This window comes from Emys orbicularis, chromosome 1 (genome assembly GCF_028017835.1).
Source record: "Emys orbicularis isolate rEmyOrb1 chromosome 1, rEmyOrb1.hap1, whole genome shotgun sequence".
Classification (NCBI taxonomy): Eukaryota; Metazoa; Chordata; order Testudines; family Emydidae; genus Emys; species Emys orbicularis.
The window spans coordinates 219,290,189-219,304,399 of record NC_088683.1 but is presented as its reverse complement, the minus strand read 5'-3'; the positions used below and the strand labels follow the sequence as shown (position 1 = coordinate 219,304,399).

The 14,211-nt window shown below is 38.6% G+C and overlaps 1 protein-coding gene across 3 annotated transcripts in view; it reads right to left on the bottom strand.

The window, feature by feature from the left end:
• The window catches only part of DMD (dystrophin), a 1,466,768-nt gene that overhangs the window by 432,129 nt on the left and 1,020,428 nt on the right, over nucleotides 1-14,211 (bottom strand). For all 3 annotated transcript variants that reach the window (XM_065405744.1, XM_065405758.1, XM_065405751.1), the window contains one exon: nucleotides 13,376-13,530. In XM_065405744.1, the coding sequence (XP_065261816.1) occupies nucleotides 13,376-13,530 (155 nt within the window). The remainder of the gene's footprint in view (nucleotides 1-13,375; nucleotides 13,531-14,211) is intronic.

Sequence of the window (14,211 nt, the reverse complement as noted above, 5' to 3'; positions counted from 1 at the left end):
ATACTAGTTTATTCATAATATCAAATTGAATAAGCAATGGCTTATTTATATTATTTTAATAAACCTAATTTGAAAAGGCATGATTATACAAATGAAGGTTATTTGACTGTAGCTTATTTGCTCCAGAACAAGGTGAGTGGGATTTTTCCTAGATATTTTCAGTGTTTGTTGATGACACTAAACAAACACAAAATCATGGTCAACAACTTACACTCTTACAAACAACTTACAATCAGTGTGGCTGACTGCAAAGCAAGCAAATCACATGGTGGGGGATGCACATTAATCAATACCCAATACTATAAATGTTAATTACTCTCCTTAAAGAAAGGACCATCAGAAGCTTCACATTTTCATATTTGAGACTGCTTAGTTCTCAGTGTAGGAATATTTCTTATAGTAAATAATCTATCTCTGAAAGACACTATGGTTATGTAATTTGTCATTACAGAAATCAAAAGTAAGCATAAATATTCTAAGGAATATTTTCAGAATCTTGATTTTAAATTGTAATCAGACTTTTTTAAATAGAAATTGCTAACTAAACATTAGCAATCAAAGGTGGCAGAACAGGAAACTGCAGAGAATCTAAATGATATTTTTACACCCGTTTTTGCTTAAAGAAGATAATATAAAAATACTTTCCCCTAGTTTACTCTTTACAGGTAGCAAAGGTGAGACATTGTCAGAGAAATAGGTATCCAAAATAATGTGGTGGAAAACCCTGAGATGTTACATTCCAATAAATCTCTACAACTGTCTGATGGTTTTCATCAGAAAATTTTGAAGGAAAATGGAAATGAAGTAGCTGAGATATGTAATTCATCATAAAAATAGTTATTATACCAGAGTACTAAAAGGTAGGCTGTGCTTACTTAGTATAAAGAATGATCCTGTGAAATAAAAGTTTATCTTATAACTTGTAAACAGTTTAGAAAATTATTATAATACTGTTATAAAAGTATCTTGATAAATATACTATTATAGGACAAAATAGCATGGCTTGGGAAAAAATATATTTTCTGTTTCTTGTTAGAATTAATTGAAATAGAACAGGTAAAAACTGAAAACAAGTAACTATAATTTATTTAGATTTTCAAAGGTATTTTAATGAAGTCCCAAACAAGTGGCTCTTAAGGAAATTTGGCAATATTGGGCTGAGAAGTAAAGTTCGGTCATGGATTACAAACAAGTAAAGTGGAAGGAAATAAAGAGTAGGAATATATGCCATCGTTAATGCTCACTCAGTTTGGAATAATAGCAGCATACCCAGAGATCAGTACAAAGTAGTGTTCAATATATTGATTAACCATCTGGAAAAGGCAGTAAAGAGTGAGGTGGCAAATTTGCTGATGTCACACTTTTATTTACATTAGTGAAATCCAGGAAGAATTGTGAGTAACTCCAGAAAGACCAAATGAAACTAGGTAATCGGGCAACATGATAGCAGAAAATTCAACGTAGACAAGTGCAAAGTAATGAACATTGGAAGGAACAATTTAAACTACTTGTACACACTGATGGGTTCTGAATTAGTGGTAACCTCACAGGAAAAACTTATTTAAGAATCAACTGCTTAATGAAGACTTCAGTGTGCAGCAGCAGCCCTAGAGAAGACTTAGATGTTAGACTATACTAAGAAGAGTAATGACGACCACAATAAAAATAGTCTCAATGTGCATCAATGGTACATGCTCACCCCTAATATTATTTCAGTTTGGTCATCTCATCTCAAAAAGGCTATCTGAGAACTAGAAAAAAAGGTGCAAATAAAGGTTACAAAAGAGAAGTGGGATGATGAGGAAAGACATTTCGTAAGAGGAACAATTAATAAGAATTATGAACAGGGCTGGAATCAGCTTGAGTTTCTTCTGGGTTCTACTTGGACAGGGCTCCCAACATGGAAAGCTCACCAAGAAGGAAGGAAGCAGTAGCGACAAGTGGCCAAAACCATTGCTGGGACTGAAGATATAAGGGGCAAGCACTGGGCAAAAAGAATATGGGCCAGGGCAGATATGGGATATGCTGATTCAATGCCTCCCTTCTGCAGCCTCTATTGTACGATAAACCATGAGGCTGGGCAGTGCTGGTACAATTGTCTACACCCTCGTCGAACGATTGCCCACTGTGGAGCTTGAGAATCAACTGCCAAAGGGACATATAAATTCCATCTCCTGTGGCCAGAATATGGCCCAGAATACTGTGATGGCCAGCTATTAATAATTAATTGTAAGTACCATTGAAGTCAATGAAAAGATTCAGATTGACTACCATGGTATATAGTTTTAATGTCATACTGCCCTGAGCTTTGGATCAGGCTCAGGGCAGTATGAGATTAAAACTATATAACAACAGTCAATTCTTCCTCCAAAGAATTTACGAATTAAAACAGAAAAAAAAAAATGAGTCTACGCAGAATGCACTAGGAGACTCAAAGGATACTGATAATTTAGGGTTGTTTTATTTTAAATAAAAATGAGATTACACTGTCAAGGGTTAGAAAAAAGTAGGTTCCCATGAACAGCTTTGTTGTTGCTGCAGAAATGCACTGGTTTCCTTGAAGTAAATGACAAAAATAATAGAATAATATAAAATATTTGAGAGGAAACACAAGAAACATATAGAAAGGAGGAAAGGGGTAAGGGGAGCGTGACACACTGCAGGGGGAGGTCATTCCAAGAGGCTTCTTTTTACCATGCACCCTGGGGCAAGTGGAAAAAGGAACTCAAAAATGAGAAGGCAACACACATCAATGGATAAAAACGAAATACTTTTTTGCTCAATATAAAATTAACCTGGGTAATTCAATGCCACAGGACATTTGTGAGGCAAAAAAATCATCAGGATTCAAAACAGGACTAGTTACATATATTGAATGAGAAAATAATCTAAGAAAAGATAAACTAGCTAGGGTAACAATTTCAGGAGATACCAGTTCTTATGTTTCAGAGCATAAAGCGATCAGCAGATGAGATTATGAAGAAATCTCTCTCCATTACAATTGCTACGGGGCACAATATGGCTTATTTTGCCTTCTTCTTATGTTTCTGGTACAGAACACTGTGCAACAGGATGAACACTTTGCCCACACTACATGAACCACTGAGCTATTCCTTTACAGAAGCTCCTCTTTTCCTTGCTGGAGTTTTTCCTTTATTATGTATCAGATGTGTTATAAAAGTTCTTCCTCTGAGACTTATCGGTTTAACCACATTTTTCCTCCCAATTTTCCACTTATTAACATTTTGCGACAGGTCACGAATGTACTCTTCTGGGTTTTTTTGTTATTTGCTCAGGGACTGTGCATAGAGCAGGGGATTGATAATAAGAGAGCGGTAACCTTTCACCTCTGTGTCACTGATTTCTTTCTGGCCCAACTTAAAGTTGTTGCCATCTGATGACTGATGGCCTACATAAAATAACTTGTGATCCAAACTCAGTATCTAGTTGACAGGTTTCCAAATTTGAAAGAAAAAAGAACGCTACCAAAATTATCACTGCTGCTGGCAATTTCTGCAGAGACCCCCCAGGATTTAATGGACAGAATGAATTACCTGCTCAGTTTTAAATGTGGTTGACAAGCCAGTGGAGAGAAGCTTGCCATGCCCATGATGTAACTGTACTGAAGCTAAAAATAATCAGACACCAGAGCTGTCAATCTTCCACTGACATTACATTTTGTAAAAAAAATATTACACATTAAAAAAAGAACAAAACACAACACGGTTATTACAATCATACAACCAAGAGAAAATTGACACCAGGTCAAATTCATCCCTGCTGACACTCTACTGGCCAACCACATTTGTTAATTTCCTTCATTTAGTTGTTTTAGAAGGCTTAGAGCTTGATCCTAAATCCACTAAGGCAGAAATGGAAAGAGACTCATTTATTGCAATGGGCTTTGGCTCAGGACCATAATCATTTGTTACAGACATGACAAAGTTTAATTTATCCAACAGACTAACAGTAACATTTGTTTAGGGTGAGATTTTCAAAGGTACTCAACACTGATCTTTCTTCCCACGAAGTTAACAGCCCATAGAACAATGCTGAGTGCTTGTGAAAATCTTACTCTTAAGACTAAAAACTACCCATCGGGCTGAATTTTCAGAAAGGCTCAGAACAAAAATCGACTGACTGGACTTTTTACTGCTCCACTCTTCATAAAATCCCCACACATTTGTATGCAAAAGAGTGAGATTTTAAACATAAAATATTCCTTTGAAATTAATTTGTTAAAAGCTTGAGCTGTGTCACTTTTATGTTTTATGAGGCTAGTACATGAAACTGTCCTTCTTTAACAGTTTTATTCCATTAACTATTATTATTGTTTGATTGGGTTACACTGCAGCAGGTACTTTATATTCTAACTGTCCTCAACCAATTTCTGAATGCTAATCAGTCCATATGTGCAAAAGTATTACACATGACATGAATGTATCAGCAAAAACTAGAGTTATGATGGACTTTGGGCACTCTATCGGCAATATTTCCACAGGAAAGCCATTAATAGAGTTTAGCATATGGTAAATAGGGACAAAATTGCAGCATTTTCTTTCACTCAAGGCCAAAGTAAAAACAACAAATGAGACAAATATGAAAACAAAATACAAATGGTCATGGCTGAAAGGAATGGTCTTCTAGGGGTAACTACTTTTATTTTTTTTTAATAACTCCCTTGCTCTCTGTATTGGATGCTGAAGGCATGTTTACAAAGTAGTATTTCCCTCCATTCTATTGCTTCTGTAATGAAACCATTCACATTAATGATACAATAAAAAAAACTTGTTTAAATCAGCTGAATTTACCAAAAAGGACCAAAAAACTCAATGTCACATCTGTGGCGATCCAAGTTGAAAAAGAAATGACATTAAGAATAACACTTGTTGGGATATGTGCTTAAGGGCTAAATTAGTTTGTATTTACATGGACTAATCTGACACCCATGTGATCGGATGTCATTGGGAGCAGTAAACGAGATATATAGGAGCATGCTGTGCTAGTCTACAGCTTTGTCTACTTAACTGGCATGACAGCGATGATTAAGTTACACCTCCCTGGGTTTGCAAGGCTCTTTATACCACATGAGGAATTCACCTTGCGAGAGGGCAGATTATATTACTGCTGCTGGCCTCTCTTGAGATTCCCCTTGGAGTTAAATTGTTTTAATTCCACGCAGAACTCCAGAAAAATTCCAAGAGCATGGCCACTGCAGGCGAAGTGGTGAATCATAACCTGTCCTGAGTGCCCTAAACTTGTCTTTCCCAGCCAATGCCAAAAACATTTTGGGAAGCATTGGGCACCTGAGGTTCTCTTGGCATAAAGAGAGGAAGTTACAGATTTACGGTTCACTTACTTGAGTGTCTGTGCTGGCAGAGGGAGTGAATTTACCTTGAATCTAGCTTCATGTGCAGATAGAAGTGTGGCTGTGTGGAAGCTGGTTATATGACTTTCAAGCTCCCCTACATTTTAGAAACTTTGGCCATTTAAAAAAATTGAACTATATTTTTCAATATCCTGCCAAAATTACTATCATTTCTAAGGGCACAAGTGAGACAAAATAACAATGGAAAGAGAATTAATATCACAGCAGGAGAGTTGAATGTATTATATTTGATACTAGCGTGTGTTCCAATGAAGCCAGGTTAGGCTGTCTTTCATTGAACAGAGCTATCCTTCCATCCATTGTAAAAGAACCTGCAATGCCAAATTGTGAAAACAAACAAGCAAATAAAAGGACTTTTCACCATAGCTTCCTTAAAGTTCATTATCACTAAAAAGGTTCTGTAGGCTCTTTTTTTTTTTTTTTTTTTTTTTAAGAGGGTATGAAGAATGTAGCAGGTTATTTATTGGAATAACTCACTTGATCTCAGAAAATCTAAAATCCTGCCAGCACATAGCTCTTTTTAATATCTTTTTTAAAGCCTAACTGTCCTGTATTTTCAAAAAGTAATAGTTGTAGAATGGAATCAAGAAAGCTAAGAATGCTTTTATCTCTTTTAAACATCCCTTAGGAAGCTTAAAAGATACCCAACGTTTTAAACCTCAAAGACTTGAGGCTTTTGTGCCACATGTACCCTTTTCCCAATAAAGAGGATTCCCTTTCGAACCTGTCTGGTACCACTGGACAGGTTCCAAAGGGAATCATCTTTATTTGAAAATGGGTGGAGGGTCACTTTCGGACTGCACAAGAAGCTACACCAAACAGCTAAGCAATCTGCCCGCAAAGCATTTTTAGAGCCTACTGCTTGAAGAGACAGGGATAAGGACCTGGAATCAACCTTCGGCTTCCAACATTTCAGTAAAGAGCACTGGCTTAAATGTTTTCTAACCTTTCTTTGTTTCTCTTATTCAAATAATATTACAAGCCAACCATGCTAAATTAGCTCTTAGAAGAAATGTATTGGTTTATAGACTGGTTGTACCTTAACGTAATCCTGGATGTAATAGCATGATCACAGGCGCTGACTTTCCAAAGAGCCGGGGGGTGCTTGACCCCCCGGCTTGGTCCCAGGCCCCACCCCCACTCCACTCCTTCCCCCAAGACCCTAGCCCTGCCCCGCCTCTTCCCGCCCCTGCTCCACCTCTTCCCCACCCAGTTCCGCTCCCTCCCCCGAGTGCACTGTGTCCTCACTCCTCCAGGTCTAAATTCAGCAATGAAATACTGTCTTCAGTGCTGGCTCCCCAAAGGTCTTTAGCTACTGAGACCAATCCTGATTTTTTGGTATAAATCATATAATTTCATGTGTAAATTGGTCTGTTGATGATTTAAGGGTGGGGCTGGCTCTTCTATTTGTGCACCGAAAGTTCAATAGGCATTTTAATATACATGTAAATTCTTCCATTGACATAAGGAATGGATTCTGCTGAGGCAGTTTCAGAAGGAGCTATGGCCTGAAATGCTGTTTGTTTTTAATGAGAAAATAATATCTCTAAGCACAAGTCAAGAGAAACTAAACTCTTTCACCACCTGATGGCGGTTGGGGTCCTATATGAAATCAGTGTGATAGATTCCATCCATTTTTCAGCAGATAACTAGCCAGATGCCAGTATGCCTGGCAAATTATCCTTGGCTTCTGTGGAAACTGCCAAAAAGTTGTGATTTTTGTCAGTAATTAAGTACTCTCTTATCTCTCAAGAAGGTCCCTTTAGACCAGTCTTTAGACCAGATGACATGGGGAAGTTTGCATAGACTCAGCCTATGTTATATTTGTCCTAAGGCTAAATATAAGACTTCAATAACCCTTGCTATCACGCAAACTCTTTTCATGAGCACTACATTCAGATTTTTTTTAAAAGAAGGCTATTTATTGAGCCTTGACAATATGGACAGGCAAGTCACTGTGCCCTTCCCTTCAGTTAGCTGTTATGCAGGAAAATTAATCGAGTCTTATAGGATGAGTAATTCTCAAGGCTAAAATCAAAATATTAAAAACAACCATCTTACAGTGCATCCTCAGATCAGCCCACAGACCACCTGACAATTCACCCAAAGTGCCTCAAGGAGAAGGCTTGTTAGTATCGTCTCTAGGGAGCAGCAATGCACAAGCCAAGATATTTCACACATCTGGCTTCTGAGGACCTGTTAAGCAGGGGTTTCAAACCCACTTTGTGAAGAGGAATAAATTACAGTTTGAATTATATAAAGGCTAAGTTTACCAGTTAGGACTACATATATTCTTGATCCACAACAGACCTCCCATTGCTAACAATAAGAGATTTTCACAAAGAGCAAGATTAGAGTATGGACCTTATGCAGTAACTTCAGTTACAGTCATATTCAGCATCAGTAGATGAAAAATGTGTATGGTGCTTTTTTACCACCATTATTTCTGTTTTTTGTGTGGCTATTTGCACATGCAATTGCACAATTTACATGCACAATCAGGTAATTGTGCAAATTTGATGCACACTTGTGCACCTAATTTATTTGAAAATCTAGCTTTTAAAGTTTCATAATTATAAGAGTTAACAACCCTATGGAGATGAATAGTAACAGCTGACATCTCTTAGAGCTGTTGTTCCTTGGTTTTTCATCCCTTACACTGGATAAGGGCTAGGCTAGAAAGTTACTTTATTTTGGATGGAAGCTTTCATTCTGCAGACTCTGTTCAGAAGGGTCAGAAAAGCATCTGAAGTGGGCCAGGATGTTTAACACCACTGCCATATCGCCTAATTTGTCAGACCTCCACAAAACCTAGAAGCTTGATCATCTGGAAGCAGGGCCGGCTCCAGGCACCAGGCAACCAAGCACATGCTTGGGGCGGCACCTGGTAAGGGGCGGCGGGGGGAGCGCGGCGTGGCATTCCACGGGGGGGGGGCGCTCCGGCGGCGCGGCGCTCGGCGGGGGGGGGCGGGCTCCGGCGGCGCGGCGCTCGGCAGGGGGGCGGCGCGGACGCGGCGCTGGGGGGGGGGTGTTCTGGTGGCGGGGGCAGGCTCCGGCGGTGCGGCACTCGGCTGGGGGGCGGCGCGGGGGCTTGGTGCCGGGGGGGGGGGGGTTCCGGCGGCGCTCGGCGGGGGGGGCGGGATCCGGCGGCGCGGCGCTCGGGGGGAGGGGGGTGGCGCTGGGCGGGGGTTCGGGGGGGCGGCGCTTTTTTTTGCTGCTTGGGGCAGCAAAAAAGTTAGAGCCGGCCCTGTCTGGAAGAGACATATATTTGAAGATATGTGATGCATTATAGATGTACAGAGCTCTAACTCAGTAGGAAAGTGTTGTTTCTACTGTATCTTCTGAGTAACTCCAATGCTGACGAACTGTAACTAATTTCCTCACTTTGGCCCCAATTCAGCAAACATAAGCATCTGCTTAACTTCCCACTGAAACTGATGGAACTTAAAGAAAAGCACATGCTTGAATGGATCGCTAGAGAAGAAATGTGCTTAAAGTTAAATACAGAATCAGAGCCTATATTAATGTCCAAACAAATAAAAAAGCAGTGAAGGAAATTAGCCTAATTCATTTTTGAGGCTGAGAGAAAACTCAAGAAACACCCCTATAGTACTGTAATATGCATTTTTACATCCAGAATATTTTTGATGGTTGCTCCCTACATTCCACCTTTTTTTCAAGAGTATATTTTAGTTCAGTTGCTTGATTTGTTGTTGCTAATTCAGGGAGCACAGACCACTTTCTCCTTAATTGCCTTTTAGTAAATAATACAGTTATTTCTGGGATAGTTAATGCTCTGAAAGAGAAGAGGAAGACACATGTTTACAAGTCAACCTGGCTCTTGCCCAACTAATCAGTACATATGCTGCTAGTGCATCTTTTCAGCTACTACCACAAAACAAGTTAGTCAAAAGGGAAGCACCCATCAAGTGCTAACAAAATTGACTATTACAAGAGTCAGAATGTCATTTTCATTATGGTTCAATGTTATAAAACAACATGGTAAAGCAAAGGGTAAACACACAGCAATCAGTTGCAAATCTAGCTAAGCAAAACAAAATACAAACTGGCAGATGTTGCCTTAATGACTGAAGTGCTTGCTTTGGCAGAACTATCACCAGCAGACAGAGTAGCAATTTTACTGGTGCTTGCCTGTTTCTTGTTTTATCAACCTATGGTTCGTGGACAGGGTGGCTGACATCATTCACACTGACACACAATGTTGCCATAAATGTTAGCTTTGTAGAAAACAACTCAAAGCAATACCAACCATTCTTTTTTTTTACTTCTTTTTTCTTTCCCTATGAAAATGCATTTTAGATGGTAATAATCCCCAAAGTAATAACCCCAGTTAAAATAAAGATTCAACGTGAAATAAATCAAAAATTTGCAGCTGGTGCATTTTCCCTTGTTGTTCAGGCATTTTATGAGAGCTTGAATATATAAATCTTGACTTAGATATCCCTAAAGTGCAATTATTCTAATCCAGGACTCTTACTTTTTTAGATAAATTCCTAAGCCAATATCAGCTCACTGACTCACAAGACCAATACTTTATCCATAAAATGGTTTCTTCAGAAAAATAACATGAAATCAACGCACATGCATCTGACTAGAGAATTTAGCCCTTCAGGAGGCCAGTGATGGAGAAATAGCATATTCTTCACCTTTGTATTTCCAAAGTAAATTATGCCTCTACCCAAAAAATATAGCTGCTCTTATTTTGCTCCTTGCAACAATCTGAAAGCTGTCTTGTAAAGGAAAAAACTCCAGTGCTTATAAACTGTTAAATGTACTGAACAAATCTGATGATTTTCCGCAGCGGAACTGACATTTAGTGATACGGAGCTCCATTCGCCCCTCCCACGCCAGAGCTAATGGAAGGAAATCTCTGTGGGGTTTTGCCAATTGTGCTTTTAGAGATGGGCAGGGTTTACCACCCCATATAATAGGTCAAGGATCCTGAGAGATTGGGAGAAGGTTAAGACCATCTGAGTGCAGGCCCTGTGTTCCTTCCCCTTGATGACAGGAATTATGCAGCCCCAAATCCCCCTTTAAGGGGATTCCCTATTCAAAATGAAGCTGTGGAAATATGATACAGACAGTGGAGTGGCTGGAGTATTTTCCATGCTTCTTTTGCCTTGAGTTCTTTAATGGAGATATCCCATCTCCTAGAACTGGAAGGGACCTTGAAAGGTCATCGAGTCCAGCCCCCTGCCTTCACTAGCAGGACCGAGTTCCCAGCACAAGGGAGGGCTGGGGTCAGGTAAAAGACCAAATGATCCATATAATAGAGGATTTCTCAGCCCATGCACTGGAACACTAAAAGTCCCTCACAAAGCTGGGATCCATGGCCTGCAGGATCGACTTGCAGACCTCCCCCCTACGCTAGGATGACTAGATGTCCCGATTTTATAGGGATAGTCCCGATTTTTAGGTCTTTTTCTTATGTAGGCTCCTATTACCCCCCCACCCCATCCCGATTTTTCACACTTGCTGTCTGGTCACCCTACCCTACGCAAACTTCATGTTATTATTATTATTGGGAAAGCACAAATTACACTTATATTTAGGTTACCTATGGCCCTGATTACATACAACAATTGCACTAATTTAACTAAACTGGTTTCTAAATCTATTCAGTCAAATTGATGAAACCCCCTTATGTGGACATTCTTAATTCGGTTTAACAGCTGCTAATATCTGTTCTGATTTACAGGTATTTGGAAGCTCATGTTCTAGTGGTTGTTGCTCATCCTTCTGGTAGAGGCCGTCTGTTAATTCAGGCAGACATTGTCATGTCAGTTATACTTGGCTCACATTTTCCAGAGTTTCTTCACAACCATGAAGGTTGGAAGCAATATTTTTAAAAAACAAAAGCTGAGATTCTGATGCCACATGACTCTGGGAGCTGGAGCCCTGCCCCTAGGCATCTGCCTGGGGCTTGATCCCATTCAGCTCATGGGTGTAGGGCGGGTCTGTCTCCCCTGAAGGGGAGCCATGCCTGAGAAGCCTATCAAAGTCCAACAGAATATGCAGTATTATATTTTGAACATCTGTACAATCTACTGTGATTGGTATTTCATTTTGACATCTAATACAGGTGGAGCTGAGCCAAACACCATTACAGTGGTTGTTACAGTTGCATATAACAACATTTTTTAAACTTAAAAACAAGGGAAATTGCACACAAAAATTAAATTACATTAAATTAAAAGATGTTTAGGTTGCAAAGTGGCATACTTGAAAGCTAGGAAACGCCACATTTAGAGTAGCCTGTGTAAGTTTAATTCTGCCCTCTGACACTTCCTAAAGTTGAAATGTTGACTTGGTAAGCTAGATAGCTTTATTTTAATATAAGTGGGAAAATTTTGTTATACAATAATTTATCTACAGTGAGCTATGGACTAGCTCCATTACAGATATGTAAGAGATTGCATATTAGGTCTCAGCCATGAGGAGCTAACAATTTACAATTCCTTAGTAGTTTGCTGCTTCCGCACACTGGAGCCATTCAGTAGCAGCCCTGGATCTAGCAAGACCTCAGAATTGTGAATCTGTCACAAGTGTGAGAATTCCCTAATTCAGAGCACTGACACAATCCCCTCCAATTCTTCCATTTGCTTCCCCATCACCTACCAACTTCACTTCCTCCTTTTCTGGACTTGAACCTCAGACATCTAGCCCTTCTCATGGAGTCCCAAGCACCCCCCAAACACGAGCGAGATAATGAGACCAAGTTGTATGGTTTTACAGCTTTCTCAGAGCACATCTATCACAAGACATATCTCTTTTCAGGAAGAGGGCTACCATCAACAATAAGGTCAGAAATACCCACAGAAATTCTTTTTACTTTTAAAATACATTTCACAGTTTAGCTATGGTACTTCTCTCTCCCCAGCAAACCTTTCAGATTACAATGCTGCTTAGAGGACACTGATACTATCTTTTTTTGTGCTTCAATTGGAGCTAAAGTGGGAATAGTTCTGTTGCAACAGAAATGCTGTTAAAATGAACTGTTGTGGAGGCATATGAATACCAAATTAATTTAAAAAGCAGTAAAGAGAAAAAGGGAATGAATTCCTCTAGTCACTGCTGATTTAAGTAGCTTTTACTATGCAAGCAAATTCCCTGAATTTGTTGCATATTTAACTAAGTTTTCTTTGCTGACCTTGTTCATGAACTTTAATTAAAAACATTTTAAAAACTCATTCAATTTTGGTTTTGGTTATAAGAGATAAAACTTAATCCTAGATATTAAGCCAGTTAAAGTAACTCCAACTTAATTTTTTATGTATCGCATTTAATGTACAGCAATATAAACCTCTGAATCTGAGTTTTACCGCTTTAAATAAAATCATTTTTATCCTGCAAAAAATTTCCTGTATAGATTTTGTACTGGATGATTCACACTTAGTGGCAGCCTATAAACATAGCTTTTAGTAATGAACTGGTATCTATACGAAACATTGAGAGACTACAAAATGTAATCCTGAATGGTTTAATCAAAAATCTAATCTTAAAAAAAATAAAAATCTTGGCTGTAGATTCTTCTCACAGATATAGTATAATGCTTCAACTGTGAATTATGTTTCAGTAGGATGTGTCATTTTCATGTTCAATTTATGGCACTGTCTACAATTGTATAGAGATTAAGATGCTGAGATAGTAGTTAGAAAACTGAAAAAAAAACCCTCTTAATTTAAATATCTACGGAACTTTATGAAACACAATGAATTAACTAAAGTTAATTAGAAAATTGGTTAATATGTAAAAGCAGTTTAAAACTGGTAAATGCTAATGTTTCATGTCAGAGTGGTTGCCCCCAAATGACATTTAAAAGATAAGCATCTACAGAAAAAAACAATTGGGCTTCTTTGGGTACCTCCCTTCCATTTTGCCACCTAATCAGTACATTAAATGTTAAAGTAGATCAATGCAATTCAGTGAAGCTTAACAACGTTAGTGCTAGAAATGGTATTGTACCTCTTATTAATGGTAGCCCAACTGGTATTAATGTTATCTGTCATCAGTTCTACTTTTCTGGTGTCATCTGTTGAATAATCACGGAGAAGCTTAAGTGCCATGTCATTCGCCACATCCACATGTATTTGCCACTGCCGCAGCTCTTTTGAAAATTGCTAGAGGGGGAACAAACAAACAGAACAAAAGAATGAATCTCACCTTCCCTTAAAAATATACCTTGAATATTCAAAAGGTAGACGAACTTTTAAACCTTTAAAACCTTCCCGATTAAAAAAAAAAGAGAGAGAGAGAATCTTCTGGTTGCTGGTAATAACAGAAACAGCATCTGTCACATCTGCTGATTGTTAGGGCCAGACATTTTTTTTTTTCAAAGTTATGGGACACAAGAGGACCGCAGTACTACCAACAAGTGGCTGACAGGACTAACCAACAACATTTTCAGTGCAAGATAAAATGTGGCAGCCGAAATTGGTACACTAGTGAATGGAATCATAATAGTTCTTTTCTGAGAAATAAATAGTTGAATAAATTATTGTGCATGCTGACTATTTTTGTCTCTGTGATGGTGAATTCATTATGCTGGGGAAATAGGAAAAAGAACATAGTAAAACACATTACTGCCAGGCCTATTTTTTTTTTTTTTTTTTTACAATGTGACGTAACACCAAAGCTTGGACAAATAACACGTCTGTTGAATTTTTTCACTTTATTAAGAATTATTTGTTTATGTAATTAGTGCCATCTACTGGATCAGTACTAAACTTGCATACATCAAAATACTAGAATATTGTTAAACCTAATAGTAAGTTATTATAATGCCGATTACCTTTCCCAAT